This window comes from Pongo abelii, chromosome 19 (assembly GCF_028885655.2).
Source record: "Pongo abelii isolate AG06213 chromosome 19, NHGRI_mPonAbe1-v2.0_pri, whole genome shotgun sequence".
In the NCBI taxonomy this organism is placed as follows: Eukaryota; Metazoa; Chordata; class Mammalia; order Primates; family Hominidae; genus Pongo; species Pongo abelii.
Window position 1 is genome coordinate 17354865 of NC_072004.2, and position 19000 is coordinate 17373864.

Genomic DNA, 19000 nt, shown 5'->3' on the forward strand with positions numbered 1-19000 from the left:
AAACCACTGCTCAACGAAATAAAAGAGGACATAAACAAATGGAAGAACATTCTATGCTCATGGATAGGAAGAATCAGTATCATGAAAATGGCCATATTGCCCAAGGTAATTTATAGATTCAATGCCATCCCCATCAAACTACCAATGACTTTCTTCACAGAATTGGAAAAAACTACTTTAAAGTTCATATGGAACTAAAAAAGGGCCCGCATCACCAAGACAATCCTAAGCCAAAAGAACAAAGCTGGAGGCATCACGCTACCTGACTTCACTGTACTACAATTTGGTTACTACAATAACCAAAACAGCATGGTACTGGTACCAAAACAAAGATATAGGCTAATGGAACAGAACAGAGCCCTCACAAATAATATCACACATCTACAACCATCTGATCTTTGACAAACCTGACAAAAACAAGAAATGGGGAAAGGATTCCATATTTAATAAATGATGCTGGGAAAACTGGCTGGCCATATGTAGAAAGCTGAAACTGGATCCCTTCCTTACACCTTATACAAAAATTAATTCAAGATGGATTAAAGACTTACATGTTAGACCTAAAACCATGAAAACCCTAGAAGAAAACCGAGGCAATACCATTCAGGACATAGGCATGGGCAAGGACTTCATGTCTGAAACACCAAAAGTGATGGCAACAAAAGCCAAAATTGACAAATGGGATCTAATTAAACTAAAGAGATTCTGCACAGCAAAAGAAACTACCATCAGAGTGAACAGGCAACCTACAGAATGGGAGAAAATTTTTGCAATCTACCCATCTGACAAAGGGCTAATATCCAAAATCTACAAAGAACTTAAACAAATTTACAAGAAAAAATCAAACAATCCCATCAAAAAGTGGGCAAAGGACATGAACAGACACTTCTCAAAAGAAGACATTTATGTCTTCTAATAAAAATACAAAAATTAGCCGGGAGTGGTGGCATGCACCTGTAATCCCAGCTACTTGGGAGGCTGAGACAGGAGAATCACTTGAACCCAGGAGGCAGAGGTTGCAGTGAGCCGAGATGGCGCCATTGCACTCCAGCCTGGGCAACAAGAGCGAAACTCCATCTCAAAAAACAAAAAAAAAAAAGGTAAGATGATGCATATGTTAATTAGCTTGATTTAGTCATTCCACAGTGTATACTTATATCAAAATATCATGTTGTATACCATAAACATATATAACTTTTACTTGTCGATTATAAATTAATGTCAGTTCAAAACTAATTTAATTACATTAATTAAAGAAATAATAAGTTATAAATTAATTATTCAATGGACACGAATAAACATTTTTCAAAGGAGATACACAAATAAATGGCCAATGAGCACATGAAAAGATCCTCAACATTATTAGTCATTAGGGAAATTCAAATCAAAACCACAATGAGAAACCACTTTACACTCATTAGAGTGACTACTATTTTTAAAAGAAAACAGAAAATTTTGTTCTTTTTTATGGCTGAGTTGTATTCCATGGTGTATATATACCATGTATTCTTTATCTACTCACTGGCCGATGGGCACTTAGGTTGGTTCCCTATCTTTGCAATTGTGAATTGTGCTGCAATAAACATACACGTGTAGGTGTCTTTTTGATATAATGACTTCTTTTCCTTTGGGCAGATACCCAGTAGTGGGATTGCAGGATCAAATGGTAGATCTACTTTTAGTTCTTTAAAAAATCTCCATACTGTTTTCCATAGACGTTGTACTAATTTACATTCCCACTGGCAACGTATAAGCGTTCTCTTTTCACTACATTTAGGCCTACATCTGTTGTTTTTGACTTTTTAATTATGGCCATTCTTGCAGAAGTAAGGTGCTAACTGGCATAGTTGCTCTTTTAAATAATATGGTGATTCCTCAAAAAAATTTAACCTAGAAATATGACATAGCAATTCCACTTCTGGGTATATAATCAATAGAACTGAAAGCAGGGATTTGAACAGATATTTGTACACCCGTGTTTATAGCAGCATTATCATAACAGCCAAAAGGTGGAGGCAATCCAAGTGTCCATCAATGGATAAATGAATAAACAAAATGTGTTATATACATACAATGAAATCTTATTCAGCTTTAAAAAGGAAGGAAATTCTGACATGTGCTACAACATGGATTAACCTTGAAGACATCATGCTAAGTAAAATAAGCCAGTCACAAAAGGGCAAATATTGAATGATTCCACTTATAAGAGGTTTCTAGGCTACTGAAGTTCATAGGCAGGAAGTATAATGGTTGTTTCCAGAGACTGTAAGTAGGGAGGAATGAGATGTTATTTTTAATGGTAGAGTTTTGGTTGAGGAAGATTAAAAAATTCTGGAGATGGATGATGTTGATGGTTGCACAACCATGGAAATATACTTAATGCCACAAAACTTTACACTTAAAAATTATTAAGGGCCGGGCATGGTGGCTCACACCTGTAATCCCAGCACTTTGGGAGGCTGGGCAGGTGGATCACTTGAGGTCAGGACTTCGAGACCAGCCTGGCCAACGGTAAAACCCCGTCTCTAGTAAAAATATGAAAAATTAGCCGGGTGTGGTGGTGCGTGTGTGTAGTCCCAGCTACTCAGAAGGCTGAGGTAGGAAAATCTCTTGAACCCGGGAGGCAGAGGTTGCAGTCAACTGAGATCGCACCACTGCACTCCAGCCTGGGCAACAGAGTAAGATTCTGTCTCAAAAAAAGAAAAAAATTTATTAAAATGGTAAATTTTACATTATGTGTATTTTATCACAATAAAAAAGAAGTACATAATAAGCAAATAGGTTTATGACAAGGGTGAGAAGACAATTCAATGAAGAAACAATAGACTTTTCAATAAATGGTGCTAAGATAACTGAAAATTCATATGCAAAAGAATGAAGTTAGACCCTACCTCATACCACACATGAGAATGAAACTAGAGGCCTAAATGTAAGAGCTAAAACTACAAAACTCTTAGAAGAAATATTAGAGTAAATCTTCATGACCTTGGATTAGGCAATGGTTTCTTAGTTATGACACCAAAAGCACAAATGACAAAAGAATAGATAAATTGGACTTCATCAAAATTTAAAGTTTTTATGCTTCAACAGATATCATTAAAAATGTGCAAAGACACCCTGCAAATGGATTTAAAAAACACTTGTAAGCCAGCTATCTGATAAGGGACTTGTATCTGGAATATATAAAGAACTCTTGCAATTCCACAATAAAAAGACAATCCGGTTTTTTAAGTGAGCAATGGATTTGAACAGGTATTCTCCAAAGAAGATACACAAATGGCCAATAAGCACATGAAAAGATGTTCAAAGTCATTAGTCACTAGGGAACTACAAATCAAAACTACAATGATACACCACATCGTACCCTCTAGAATGACTGTAATTTAAAAGATGGACAATCATAAGTGTTGGTTAGGATGTGAAGAAATTGCAACCTTTATGTCGTTGGTGAGAATCTAAAATGGTGCAGCCACTTTGAAAAGCAGTCTAACAGTTCCTCAAAAAGTTCAGTGTATAACCCCAAAATGTTACCATATGATTCAGCAATTTCACTCTAGTTATATATCCGAAAGAAAGGAAAACACATGTTTACACAATAACATGGAAATGAGTGTTCACAGCAGCTTAATTCCTAATAGCCAAAAAATGGAAACAACCCAAATGCCCATCAACTGTGAATGTATAAATGAAATGTGATATTTCCATACAATGAACTATTCAAGGCTGGGCATGGTGGCTCATGCATGTAATCCCAGCACTTTGGGAGGATCACTTCAGTCCAGGAGTTCAAGACCAGCCTGGGCAACATAGATAGAACTCATCTCTACCACTGAACCCACCCATGCACCAAGAGAACTCATCTCTACCAAGAAAAAAAAAAAAAAATTAGCCAGGCATGGTGGCGCACACCTGTGGTCCCAGCTACTCAGGAGGCTGAGGTGGGAGGATCACTTGAGCCTGGGAGGTCATCAAGGCTTCAGTGAGCTGTGATTGCAGCACTGCATTCCAGCCTGAATGACAGAGCAAGATCCTGTCTTGAGAAAAAAAAAAAAGAAAAAGAAAGAAAAGAAAAGAAAGATTCTACAAATTAAAAACTGTCCATGAGTCTGTATTGATGCAAATAAATAACTAAATATATAATATGTAAGTGAGAAAGAATAGCTTTCTTTTAGAATTACAATTACAAATGTAGAAAGAAAAGGGGAAATATAAAATAAAAAAACTGTTGCACAGTAGTAACTGTTGCAGTCAATATGGATGCTAACATTAGTGCATGCCAGTTTGAGGAGAAACAAAATATTTGCATAATCTGACAGCATTGACCTCAAGATTATATATATACCTCCGAGGCTCAAGCGATTCTCCCGCCTCAGCCCCCCAAGTAGCTTGGACTACAGGCACATGCCACCACGCCCGGCTAATTTGGGAGGTGGTTTGTTTGTCTTGAGGGGAGGTTGGTATGTTTTGTAGAGACAGGGTTTTGTCGTGTTGACTAGTTGCCCAGGCTGCTCTCAAATGCCTGTGCTCAAGTGATCCACCCACCTCAATCTCCTAAAGTGCTGGGATTACAGGCGTGAGCCACCCCTCCTGGCCCCGAGACATATCATATTTACAAATGAGAAAAGCGTGGCTTTACAGCAGAGAAACTCAGCAGACGCCACATTAACGGAGTGATCAAGGTCCCACCATCAGTATTGAGATACACGACCTTCACCTCCTGATAGGTGCTATGGGGGGCACATAATTTCACTTGGGGAGGGCAGGAAAGGGCTTGAGAAAAAAAGGAGATGTAGCTGGAATCACCAGAAGATTGAAAGTGACACAGACATCAGCCAAATTATAATGTTGGTGGATGCATGTGTGGGTGATAAAACTACAAAGAAAAGCAAAGAAGCAGTTACGGTGAGTCAGGAGGGCAGTTGCTGTGCCAGGAGGAAAGGAGTTATGTTTGGTACCTGGTGGCTCTGCGGATGGCTGGCAAGTTCTGGTTCTTGACCCAGCCGGTGGTCACAAGTGTGTTCACGTTATGATAATCTGTGAAGCTATATTTTTATTTTAGACCATTTTCTGTAACTGCGAGATACTTTACAATAATGAACTTTAACATACATAGGTGGACATTTATGCACACCTGAGGGGAAGGAAATCTGGAAAGAAATACATCAAAATGCTTACAGTGGGTAATGAGATTATTTGTTTTAAATTTTATTACACATTTCTATGACGTCCACCTTTTCAAAAATAAGTTTTAGTTTTATTACTTGGGGAGGGGCGCGGGCCAGGACAGAGTGTTCTGTTTTTATACTAAGTTACAAAGTCATTTCCTAAGTGTGACTGCAGAGACACCCTTTCCGCCTTTAATCATTTCAATGGGCACAGGAACTCCTCGGGGGCGAGCATCCTCACTGGGACGGGGATAAGCCCCCAACCGGGCCCCCGCTCTCCCTGGGATTTGTGGTCCTTGGAGACAGCCACCTGGGCCGCTCTGGGACCATCGCAGAGAGACGGGCCGCCCCGCCCTGTCGGCCTCTGGGTCCCCGACAAGCCCTCCTGAAGCTCGACCTTCCCGCGGCGGCCGCAGCGCATGTCCGGCGGATGGTGGAGGCGGTGATGCACATCTCACAGCAGATGGAGAGCGAGTGCACTCACCCTGGCGCCTGGTGACCTCTCGGCTGCTGGGTGCCTCCGAAATCCTGCACAATTCTGCCCTCCGCCTGGTGTCTGCACTGCTTTTCGGTGTCACCTGAAATTCACACGAAAAATAAAAGATCTACAGAAGGAAGTGACAGGGATATGCAGGACCAAAGAGCCTTAAAGGATCAAAAGGGCATCTGCTACTGCGACGCCGTGGCCCAATGGGAGCACGTCTGACTCCAGATCAGAAGGTTGCGTGTTCAAGTCACACCGAGGTCATACGTGCCCCATTTCCTACCAACCCTTGAGCCATTTGCAACCTCATTTGCCGAGACAGCCGGACGTTTCTCCTTCCGGCTGTCTCGACAAATAAGATTAGTAAGAGGCTTTTCCTTCAGAGAAGGAGGGTGACAGCATCAACGTCAAATTATTTATGAAACTGGGCATAACCCCCGGCCCTCTGCTCCTCCGCCACAAAAAACAAGATTCAACAAAACAAGAAGACCTTAATAGTACGTTAGAAAACAGGGTAAGGACAAAAGCAGGTCACAGAAAATTAAATATTAATTCTTTTAAAATATATGAAAAGAAACAGGCCGGGCACGGTAGCTCACGCCTGTGATCCCAGCACTCTGGGAGGCGGAGGTGGGCGGATCACCTGAGGTCGGAGTTAGAGACCAGCCTGGCCAACATGGTGAAACCCTGTCTCTACAAAAATAAAAAAAATTAGCTAGGCGTGGTGGTGCGTGCCTGTAATCCCAGCTACTCCGGAGGCTGAGGCGGGAGAATCGCTTGAACCTGGGAGGTGGTGGTGCAGTGAGCCGAGATTGCACCACTGCACTCCACTGTGGGTGACAGAACAAGACTCTGTCTCCAAATAAAAAAAAAAAGAAAAGAAAGAAAGAAAAGAAAGAAGAAAGAAAGAAAAGGAAGGAAGGAAAGAAAGAAAAGGAAGGAAGGAAAGAAAGAAAAGAAAGAACTTTCATGATAAGAGAAGTGCAAATTTAAATTTAAATTTGAACAAATTATGCATATGAGGTTTGCATGGTCAAAAAGTTTATGCTAAATTGTATTACTCTCACCCTTAAAGTTGAGACACAAGCTCAGGAACAGAGGCTATTAAAATAATTATAAAAGAATATTTCTCACTCAGCCACTTTAGGAAAGTTTTTGGTATGCTTTTCAATATTGCTTCTGTTCCTTTTGTTGTAGACTTTTTCCAGAAATGCCGTTTACGCTTCCATATGACAGATAGTTATCCCCAGATGGGTGGATAGTCATGATTCTCTCCACTCTGCATCTATAATCTCCTCGCAAATTGTTTCCTCCATTTACACATTTTCTCTGCCTTTTTTTTTTTTTTTTTTGAGACAGAGTCTCACTCTGTCACCAGGCCGGAGTGCAGTGGTGTGATCTCAGCTCACTGCAACCTCTGCCTCCCTGGTTCAAGCAATTCTTCAGCCTCAGCCTCCCGAGTAGCTGGGATTACAGGCACGCACCACCACGCCTAGCTAATTTTTTTATTTTTGTAGAGATGGGGTTTCACCATGTTGGCCAGGATGGTCTCGATCTCCTGAACTCGTGATACGCCCACCTTGGCCTCCCAAACTGCTGGGATTACAGACATGAGCCACCATGCCCAGCCCTTTTCTCTGCATTTTAGGGCATCTTCTCAGGTTTGCTCACCGTCTGGGGTTCCATTTCTTGCAACTTCAGTTACGCTCTTTAAACCAAATGCATTGTCATTCTGCCACTGCAATTTTAGTTTCCTATGGATGTGTCCGTGTTTTATTCTCCACTCTTTTAAACTCAGCCAGTTGCTCCCTCAGGCTTTTTTTTTGAAAAATGGACTTATTTTGTAGAACAGTTTTAGGTTCACAGCAAAATTGAGCACAGGGTACAGAGATTTCCCTTATACCTCGTGCCCCTACACATACACAGCCTCCTTCATTGTCAACATCCCCACCAAAGTGGTATATTTGCTACAATTGGTGAACCTACATTGACACATCATTATCACCCAAAGTCCATAGTTTACATGATGGTTCATTCTTAGTGTTGTACATTCTATGGGTTTGAACAAATGTGTAACATGTATTCACCAATATAGTATCTCACAGAGTAGTTCCACGGCCCTAAAAACCCCTGTGTTCTCCCTGTTCATCTCTACCTCCCCCAACCCCTAGCTACCACTGATCTTTTTACTGTCTCCATAATTTTGCCTTCTCCAGAATGTCACGTAGTTGGAGTCATACCGTATGTAGCTTTTTTCGATTGGCTCCTTTAACTCACTAATAGGCATTTAGGGTCTCTCCATGTGTTTCCATGTCTTTGTGATAACTCATTTCTTCTTAGTACTGAATACCATGCCATCATTTCTTTCAGCATCTCCTCCTGAAGGATCTTGCTCAATCACTTACTGGCTCTCCCACGTCTTCAATATTATCTCCAGGGATTCTCTTCCGCAGCCTGGAAACATGTACAAATCTCTCTAGGGTAAAGAATCCTTGTCTTAGTTCATTTGTGCTGCTATAATAAAATACCTGAGGCTGATTAATTTATTTTTAAAAAGAGGTGTTTATTTCTCTCAGATCTGGAGCCTGGTAAGCCCTAGATCAAGGCACTGGCAGATTTAGTCCCTGTTGAAGGCTTGGTCTCTGCTTCGAGATGATGCCTTGTTCCTGTGTCCTCACATGCAGAAAGAGATGGAAGGGCAAAAGGGCCAGGCAGCTCTCTGAAGCCTCTATTATAAGGGCGTTAATCCTGTCCATCAGAGTGAGTTCTCATGGCCTAATCACCTCCCAGAGGTCCCACCTCTTAGTACCATCACTGTGGGATTTAAGTTCCAACATATGAATTTTGGAGGAACACATGCATTCAAACCATAGCAATCCCTTTTTACTCTAGCTCAAGCTGCCATTTGTTTTTCTTACTATCTTTTTGTCATGTCTATGTCAGAATCCCTGAAAGTATGAATAAGGGTTCTACAGACAAGGGGTATATGTGTGTGTGTGTGTGTGTGTGTGTATGTGTGTGTGTGTGTGTTCCTGCTTCCTGTTCACTTGAGTGAGGGTCAAATCCCTTCACAGATCAATTAGCTGCAGAATAGGTTGCAGACCCAGTTCCCGTCCCCATCTCCAGTGTCGAGGAGGCTTTCCCCTAGGTTAAGTCAGTTCTATTGCAGTGGTATTTACCCACCCCACCCCTGGTGGTTCCCTTGATGTTGTGAACCAGTGAAATACAGTGAACAACAACCATTAAATCAGAACCAAACATCAGGGATGGCACACAGCATGAGTTGTAATTTGAATGTTTTCAATGGATCATGCCTCCCTAGCTAGGACAGAAAACAACACCTTCTCATTCATTCAAATCCCTTATAATTAACCTTTTAATTTAATGCCGAAGAAAAGCTTGGAAATCCTTTAGATTCTTCCACCTTTCAGGAATTTTACATTCAAAATATTTTTGTAGAAATTAAGTCTATGCGCATTTATGCAGCCAACAGACACATGAAAAGATGCTCATCATCACTGGCCATCAGAGAAATGCAAATCAAAACCACAATGAGATACCATCTCACACCAGTTAGAATGGCAATCATTAAAATATCGGGAAGCAACAGGTGCTGGAGAGGATATGGAGAAATAGGAACACTTTTACACTGTTGGTGGGACTGTAAACTAGTTCAGCCATTGTGGAAGACAGTGTGACAATTCCTCAAGGATCTAGAACTAGAAATACCATTTGACCCAGCCATCCCATGACTGGGTATATACCCGAAGGATTATAAATCATGCTGGTATAAAGACACATGCACACGTATGTTTATTGTGGCACTATTCACAACAGCAAAGACTTGGAACCAACCCAAATGTCCATCAATGATAGACTGGATTAAGAAAATGTGGCACATATACACCATGGAATACTATGCAGTCACAAAAAGGATGAGTTCATGTCCTTTGTAGGAACATGGATGAAGCTGGAAACCATCATTCTGAGCAAACTATCGCAAGGACAGAAAACCAAACACTGCATGTTCTCACTCATAGGTGGGAATTGAACAATGAGACCACTTGGACAGAGGTTGGGGAACACCACACACTTGGGTCTGTCGTGGGGTAGGAGGAGGGGGGAGGGATAGCATTAGGAGATATACTTAATGTAAATGACGAGTTAGTGGGTGCAGCACACCAACATGGCACATGTATACATATGTAACAAACCTGCACATTGTGCACATGTACTCTAGAACTTAAAGTATAATAACATATATAAATAAATAAAAATAAATAAATAAAAAGAAAAAATCTCTGAAGGTTTGGAAACAAACTGGATGGAGCAGATATAGATGAGTGCTAATTTTGACTTCACCCTTAGTCAGTGGCAATAGATGGTCTATTACTCTAATTGTACCGTTTACCTCCTCTAGGACATTTAGAGAGGTCTCCAGGGGGTAGTTACCTTGTTATTTCAATGCAGAGAACAGTAAGTACTTCAGGGAAAATACATGTGAGTATCAATCATGGGGAAAATACTTGAGAGAGTAAAATGTGAATTTGTACATGAAAAAAAAATCAATACTGAGGCCAGGCGCGGTGGCTCACGCCTGTAATCCCAGCACTTTGGGAGGCTGAGGTGGGTGGATGATGAGGTCAGGAGAGTGAGACCATCCTGGCCAACATGGCGAAACCCCATCTTTACTAAAATACAAAACAATTAGCCGGGCGTGGTGGTGCGGGCCTGTAGTCCCAGCTACTCGGGAGACTGAGGCAGGGGAAGCGCTTGAATCCCGGAGACGGAGGTTGCAGGGAGCCGAGATTGAGCCATTGCACTCCAGCCTGGCAACAGAGCAAGACTCTGTCTCAAAAAATAAGAAAATAAAAAATCAATACTGAATCCCATGTGCTCCTATATTTCTCATCTGTATTTTTAGTTTCCCTTCTAAACTGTTGGAACTGTGACAAAAGGAACTTTGCATGTCAAATGTATATGCTAGCACAGTAGTGAACGCAAGGCAGGCCCTTAAATAAGTATTTCTTCTTTATTTTCAGTACCTTACACTAAATTCGGTGGTTGAGATATATATATATGTATATGTATATAAATCCTGAAAAATAGAATTTTGTGAATCACAGGCAAACATGGTAGACTATAATTCATACAGTCTCAAATATGAAACTAAAAAAGTTTGATAATAATTTAAGCATTTTCTTTGTTTATATTTCTAATCACATCATGAGTTTCTAAATTTATCATTTTCACTGAATACAGAAAAAATGAAAAAAATTGTATTTTGTACAACATATCTATGTACAAATATATGTTGTAGAATTTATAAATAGACAAATGACAGGCAAAATATATACAAAATATTCTGGGCTGGATGCAGTGGCTCATGCTTGTAATCCCAGCAATTTGGGAGACCAAGGCAGGGGAATCGCTTCAGCCCAGGAGTTCGAGCCCAACCTGGGTAACATGGTGAAACTCTGTCTCTACAATAAATACAAAAAAATTAGGCGTGTGCATGTGGCACATGCCTGTAGTCCCAGCTGCTGGGGGGTGGGGGTCCCAAGGTGCGAGAATCCCTCGATCCTGGGAGGTTGATGCTGCAGTGAGCCTAGATCACGCCACTGCACTCCAGCCTGGGGGACAAAGCGAGACCCTGTAACAACAACAACAACACAAAATAATCTGAAAACAGAATTTCTTTCTTTTTTTATGTTTTTTCTCTTATATCTGGCATGCAGCTAATTTCTTTCTTTTTTATTGTATGTATTCATGGTGTACAACATGTTTTAAAGGATGTATACATTGTGGAATGATTAAATCTAGCTAATTTACAAATGTATTACTGCACATAGTTACCACTATTGAGTGATAAGAAAAAGTGTTTCGACAACATCTAATATCCACTCTCTTGGCACTTTTCAAGAATATATCATAATTAACTATTATAGTCCCCATGCTGTACAAAAGATATCTTGAACCAAAACTTCTTTCAAAAAAGGAAAACTACGATGGAATTTAGAACTACAAACAGACATAACTCATTAATCTTTCAGTTTTTATATTAGATATAACACTACAGAGAAGTTATTTATCACAACATTTAGGAAGCTTGCTTTTTTCTTATTTTTAAATTGCCTTTAATAGTAAGAATCATGTATTCTCAGATCTTAGATTCGAATTCTACATTTTTTTTTTTTTTTTTTTTGAGACGGAGTCTGGCTCTGTCACCCAGGATGGAGTGCAGTGGCGCAATCTTGGCTCACTGCAAGCTCCGCCTCCCAGGTTCATGCCATTCTCCTGCCTCAGCCTCCCCAGTAGCTGGGACTACAGGCACCCGCCACTACGCCCAGCTAATTTTTTGTATTTTTAGTAGAGACGGGGTTTCACCGTGTTAGCCAGGATGGTCTCGAACTCCGATCTCCTGACCTGGTGATCCGCCCGCCTCGGCCTCCCAAAGTGCTGGGATTACAGGCATGTGCAACCGTGCCAGCCCGAATTCTACATTTCTTAAAGAGAAACACAAAGAGGAAAAGCATAAAACATTTTCATACCTGATCCATACAGTCTCGTCACTTCTGAGCAGGGAGAAAAACCTAGACTCAAACCAGGTGAAATGTGCCAATACATACAGAACAGGTTATACGCATCATAACTGGGTCCAGGCTGGGATGAACTGGAAAGTTCAAACTTCTGATCTCCAAAAGATGATCTGGCAGATCCTGAAAGCAAATGTTTCTAAAGTTTAATAACATCTTATTCTTGGAGTTATTAGCCAACAGCTGGTACACCCAAGGCAAAAGAAAAAAATATTTTGTCTCAAGTAACACTAAATCACATGCCTTTGATACCTAGAAACATCAGCACATACTTATGGAGTTCTGTGCGAAGGAGTATTATGCCAGGGATCAGCCATGAAGCCTGCACTTAAGACAGTTTGGTAAGTTTCTGGCATTTTTCTTTGCCCCGTAGACATTTCTATATTTTGTGATCTGAGTTTCCTCTTATTTTTCTACTTATATATAGAACATCTTTCAAATTAAAAGGTTTTTTTGGAGATATATCCTTTTCTAGAAGACACAGAATATTTATTAAAATTCACCAGGTTGAGATACACTAAAAACCTCTCAAATTTAAAAGGATTGAAATCATACAAAGTATGTTTTCTTACTACAGAGCAATTAAGTTGGAAATCAAATTGCAAAAACACTTTATAAATGATATTTATATGGAAACACTAAAGACCAAGAATAACCAAAAACTTAATCTTTAAGAAGAAAAACAAGATTGAAAGATTTGCTCTACTGGGTATTAATAGAATACTGGTAAGTGATAGAAAAAGAGATCAATGGCAAAGAAGAAAAGGCCCAGAAACAGATACCCATTTTGTGAACACTTAATTTATAGTTAAGGTGGCACTGCACAAGAAAGGATGGACTTTTCACTAAAAAGTGATAAGACAACTGGATATCAATATGGAAAAAAATAAGCCTTCAGCCGGGCACAGTGGCTCACGCCTGTAATCCCAGCACTTTGGGAGGCCGAGGCGCGGATCACGAGTTCAGGAGATCGAGACCATCCTGGCTAACACGGTGAAACTCTACTAAAAATACAAAAAATTAGCCGGGCGTGGTGGCGGGCGCCTGTAGTCCCAGCTACTCGGGAGGCTGAGGCAGGAGAATGGTGCGGAACTTGGAGTGAGCCGAGATCACGCCACTGCACTCCAGCCTGGGCGACAGAGCGAGACTCCGTATCAAAAAAAAATAAAACAACAACAACAACAACGACAAACAAAAAAATACATATAAGCCTTCATTCAACCAAACATATTCAGAAAAAATTAGTTCCATGGGGATTGTAGATCTAAATTAAATGTTAAAGACAAGCCAATAAAGCTTCCATATTTAAGTCAACTTACATGAAAGTTTTCATGGCCTTAGGACCGGGAAGCACTTCTTTTTTTTTTTTTAACAAGAATTTATTTCTTAAAATTTACTTAAGGGATTAGAGCTAATATATAATAGAACATTTAATATAAGACTTGGAGTTATGTCAACATAAAAATAGCTGTAGTTACAATTAGCACCTGCAATTCACTGCAAAGGTAAAAACACATACTATACTCTAGACAAGCCTTCCAACTAAAGTTAGAGTAGATGGGGTAAAACAGCAAGTGAACAGGAAAAGATTGCACTTAGAAGACAGTGGGACATAGCTAGGATATAAAAGAGACATACCTAATACTAATCACTGCATTGTCCTACTAGCAAATTACACATTGATTTTTAGAGTATATTCAATACATATATACATTGAGACTAGACAATTTTCAGATATCTACCTTTAAACTATCCCTTTGGTTCTAACACATCACATTATGGTATTAATGTAACAGCACTTAAAACCTGTAGTTATCATTCAAAGCTTGTGTTCAAGAGATTAAAAAAAATCTGTCACTATTGGCCTTAAATGCATCTCATCACAATCCATCATCTTTAATGAAATGGGTAATGAAGTTAAACTACCCAGTTTGTACAAACTATTGACTGAGAAAAAGCCCTTAAAAATTTAGGAACAAATGAATGACAGAAGAGCTCACCCTGAGCTGCCACCTTTTAATTTTTAATGCAATGTATATGAGAATATCATGCTAATGCACATACTAGTAGCATGTATGATGGAAAAAATAGGTTAATGCAAAAGATAATACACTTGGCTTTGTAAAGTTTTGTTTTGACTTACATCCATCTGAATTCTGTTTATTGAGTCTGAAAAGGAACTGCTGCAAAAGACCAGTCTAAAGAAGAATCAGGCTATAAGCCTGCTAGTTTATACCTTCTATGAAATCAAGGACAATGCCCAATTTTAGGCTAACCCTAAAACACTTGCCATTTTATGACTCCATATTCTTTCAATTTACAGAAAAGTACAAACTTTTTAAAGAAAGTAATCTTATCAGAGCAATATAATCTAAAAATACCTATAATAGAAAGCTATCCCAGTAAATTTTTTGAACAATTGAACTTTTGTCTTACGTAGCTTATAACTTTGATATTTTATTCATCTCAACAAAATAAAACTTTATTGAAACAAAAGTGTATGGTTTAGGAGTATGCTCTTAATAACAACTGAGCAAAATTAGAATGATGTGGACTATAACAGAATGAAGGAAGATCTCTCCTGCTTGATGTACTTGGTCAATATATGTTAGTAAACAGAAATATTTTAGGGAATTCTATATGATTATTCTACTTCTACATTTACACGTCATGGTTTTAACTAGTTAAATGGGTAGAAAAAGGACATCTTTAATAATTTATGTCTATTTCTCAAACTAGATGCTCTACTTTAAATATGAGCTTTAATAAATGTTTTGTAACGTTTTTAAGTTGTAACATTTGTGAGTATACTCCACTCATCTTAAACTTCACAATAAGAGCTAGGGTCATCGGATGACTTCATGTGGTAAAATCCCTTATGAAGGAATAAGGCTGAAATTAAATGAACAATTAGGTACCGAAGACATATGAACACAGAACATATGAATGAAATTTCCTTTTTTTCCTTGCTGCTCTGTTCCTGAGTGCTGATTGATCCATAATAAAAAAGGATAGGATTAAAATTTTAGGTTTTAATAGTACAAAGTGTGAAGTCTTATAGTTTTCTAATAATTATTCAGTATTATCCGTTTCAGAGATGAGGGTAGGATACCACAGACATCAGTAACTGACAAGTCATAATATCAACACATGTAACACTTGGGTCCTTTTTTTAATAACCCTAAGGGGAGCAACTACAGTTGCAGAAGCAGTGAGTGAACTAGTTTTGTTCACACAAGGTTTTCTGATGTGCTAGTATTACTTTAAACACCACTTTTAGACATTAAAGATTTAAAATGATGAAGCCACTCACTTTATTAGACTAGTTTTTACATAAATAACCAGATTTGTTTCTTTGCCTACCTAAAATACAATTTACATGCATCAACACATACATTACTCTAAGACATGCTCGGGAAAGTAATTTTGAATGTGAAACAAGTTTTATGATTTATTTTCTCCTTAGGGCAGAAGATGTACATTACATATTAGTGCTCAAATATATGTTCATTTCCAGAATGATTTTTTGCACAGTAATCATATATCCATTTAATATGTATAAAGTGTTCTTGGGGATGCGGGCATTCACTCACTGTACCATGTTTTATACAGGCTTCAACATGCAAATTTGTTTATATCATGGCCTTCATGATCCTCCGTTCTCATTCCCATAGATAAAGAGTTCACATTGTACAACTGACCCTGAAATGTACAAACTTCACACTGCAACATTCTTCATGACACTATTTGTTAGGAGAAAAGTTGCAGCTAAACATTATGATCATATGACTTATTTTGAGAACATGGAAAATGTAATAGGTATAAATTTCCTGACACATATAGCAAGACAAATCCAGCCCAGCCTTTGATGATCAACTTAAATGCTGGCGATGTCATTATCTTGTTGTGTGAATTTGGGTCTGTCCCTACCTTTACTTCTCTGTGCCTGATTTTCCTCATCTACTTTGAATTCACCATTCTATTAATCCACTTTTGCCTAAAGTGGGAAACTGAATATATCAGAATAAAGCATCTACTGTTTTTCATAAAGATCATATAATATGTGAAAGAACCTTGAAGGATCAGGCATTATATAAATGCAAGAATATAAAAGATAAACAGGAAGTCTAATGTGAATAATATTCTGAGAGTAAAAAGTGTAATTATATTTCAATTGTAAATGTATACCAAGTTTTCTTAGCTTTATATTCTCCAATAACCTCTAGAAACTATTCTTTTTTTTTTTTTTTTTTTTTTTTTTGAGATGGAGTCTCGCTCTGTTGCCCTAGTAACTATTCTAAGCATGCCTGGTTTCTGTAACTTCAATATGGCATAAAAACCTGTTTCCTTTGAATTCACGTGATAGCAGTAGTCAATCACTAATAATGCTTGCTAATTTCCTCTTACTTTCTTAAGAAAGCCCCTATATTTAGCCTCTGCCTCCATGTCGCATGTGGTGGTTAGGGGACAGCATAAGTACACTAGTGGCTTTAGCACTAAACTCGAGGCCCGGGTCACTTCTCCCCTGAAGAAAAAAGGTTTAAAAAATTCCTAAATCACAATGTAGAACCAAGTTCCACCCTACCTCAGAACTGCAGATATTAAAATACCATCCTTTATTAAGTGTCTCTACAATAAGGATATTTGCTAAGATCAAGATGTACAATTTTTTGGGTTCTGTTTTGTTTTGGTAAATATTGCCCAAGTCTTTTTAGTTTGCTTCAAACATTTACTAAAAATAAAAAATTTTAAATCTTTGCCTACTTAAAAATAAAAAAAGTACTCCAAACAAATTTAAGCTGAAGATATATACTGTATAAAGTGCTTCATCTACCTAATTCTCTGAAGTCTTTTTTTTTTCTGTGTTTTTAAGACTTTATCATTAAAAAAAGAAGAAATTAGAGAAGGGAGGTGGGGGGGACAGGAGGGTGAAGGAATCTCTCCAAAATGTCGGATCCGGGCGACCCTCCTTCCCTGACTGCCCAGCCACCCTGTCCCTTCTCTGTCCTGGCGGCGAGGCCCTAGCCACCGTCTTCTGGGGACCAAGGCCCAGGAGCCCAGCTCGGGTCCCAGACAGAGATGAAGGCAGAAGCGGGGCTCAGGGCCTGGAGGCCTTGCTGGTGTCCTTGAGAGCCCTTGGGTGGGCACTCAGGCCCCCATGTCCCAGCAGGGCCCCAGGGAGGTAGGCGTTGAGCGGAGGGGCCTTTGGAGGTGGGGTCCTGAAGCCGGAGGACCAGGAGGGAACCAGAGCCTGGTGTGAGGCTGGGGGTCAGAGCATCAGCTGTGTCTCTCCTGCATCAGCCTCTATAGACAATGCCATTCTCCTTCCAAGTTCAAACTCATCCCCACTGATCCTGGAGGCTGGACGGCCACGTGTGGCTGCGTCTCGGTATAGCCTCTGATGGGCTGGCCTTCTGGGCTGAAGGCTGCACCCTGCCCTGTGCGGTTTGATTGATTGATCATAGGTTGCACGATGCGTCTCCAGGCGTTAATGAACCAGTTGTTGACTTGCAGGACGGTGAGCCCCGTGTCCTGCGCCAGCTGTTTCTTCTGCTCCTCAGAGGGGTACGAGTGCGAGAGGTGCTGGAACAACCAGGTTCGCATGATGTTGGTGGCCACTTTGAGGAAGATCCCCCTCTTCTTGTTTCGCCGTCCCTCCTGGTCCAAGTCCTCATCTTCTCCACCAGAACTGGGAGAGGCCACACTGGTGTCCAGCCCGTCTCCTTGGTCACTGGAGTTGTCCCCACTCTGGGATGCCAGGCCCCCGCTGGATGGACCTGGGGTCCCCAAATGTACAGACCCACTATCCTCATGGTCTCGAATCCATATATTATTCTGGTCTGGGAGGCTGGGGCAGGAGGCTGGGTAGTCCTCGAAGTCCTCCCTGCAGCCGCTGTCCCGATCCTCGATGACCAGGTCGATGGGCATCTTTCCCTTCTCCAGCTCCAGCAGGTGGAACCGCAGCACTTGGATGGCCTGGATCATCAGATTGTTCAGTTCTGGGTTGAAGAAGAAGAAGGGCCTCTCAGAGCGAACCTGCTTGGCGAAGGCAGTGTTGTCCTTGTTGAAGGAATCAGAGGAGCAGACGTCGCAGCCGGGGGGTGTCCCCAGCCCAGCTCTGGCCCCATCATGGGGAGAGCATGTAGCCAGTTCACATTTCTCAAAGACCAGGGCCAAGAGGGGGAAGAGCGGGTGTCCATAGATCTCATCCTTGTCCCTCTTCAGGCTGTCGCTGTCCAAGCCTGGGGGTAGGGGCTGGGGAGGCCGGTGAGGACCATAGGGTCCTGGTGCCTGGGGCGCTGCCTCTGGGAAGCCAGCCAGGGCTGCGGGGCCATCCGCGATGCCTGGGTAGTGCGGCAGCTCATCGTACCTCCGGGCCATGGGCTGAGGCCTGCGCAGCTCCAGGGTCCCTCCAGAGCCTGGCAGCGGGGGAGGGCACAGCCCTGGGCCGCAGCCCCCGACGGCCCGCGGTGTCGATGCCAGGGGGTGGGCAGGAGGCCAGGCGCGTGCCCCCCAATCCCCGCTGCAGTCAGCGGCAGGCGCCTGGCCGGGTAGGGGCTCCACGCATGGACCCCGGCCCCCGCCCCCAGCGGGGGTCACGGCCAGGAGCGCATGGCCGCCGGGACGGGGCAGCAGGCGCGGGCGGGGCGCCTGAGGCCCCCTACCCTGAGCGCCCCCGTCCCTCCCCCGGCTCTGGAGGGAATTGAACCGTCCCCAGACGCACAGACCGGGGACCGCAGGGGGCGGGGGGCGGC

General features: G+C 41.2%; 1 protein-coding gene across 1 annotated transcript; it reads right to left on the reverse strand.

Annotated features, from left to right (window-relative positions):
• Positions 1 to 15511: 15511 nt before the first annotated feature.
• LOC100457484 (putative homeobox protein Meis3-like 2) lies at positions 15512 to 18663 on the reverse strand. Its single transcript, XM_024241511.3, has one exon. It carries the CDS (start codon positions 18624 to 18626, stop codon positions 17550 to 17552), a length of 1077 nt encoding a protein of 358 aa, XP_024097279.2. The 5' UTR covers positions 18627 to 18663; the 3' UTR covers positions 15512 to 17549.
• Positions 18664 to 19000: the final 337 nt, after the last annotated feature.

Excerpts from the sequence above, each read along its gene's own strand:
- LOC100457484 (XM_024241511.3), bottom strand. The coding sequence starts at position 18,626 with ATGGCCCGGAGGTACGATGAGCTGCCGCACTACCCAGGCATCGCGGAT.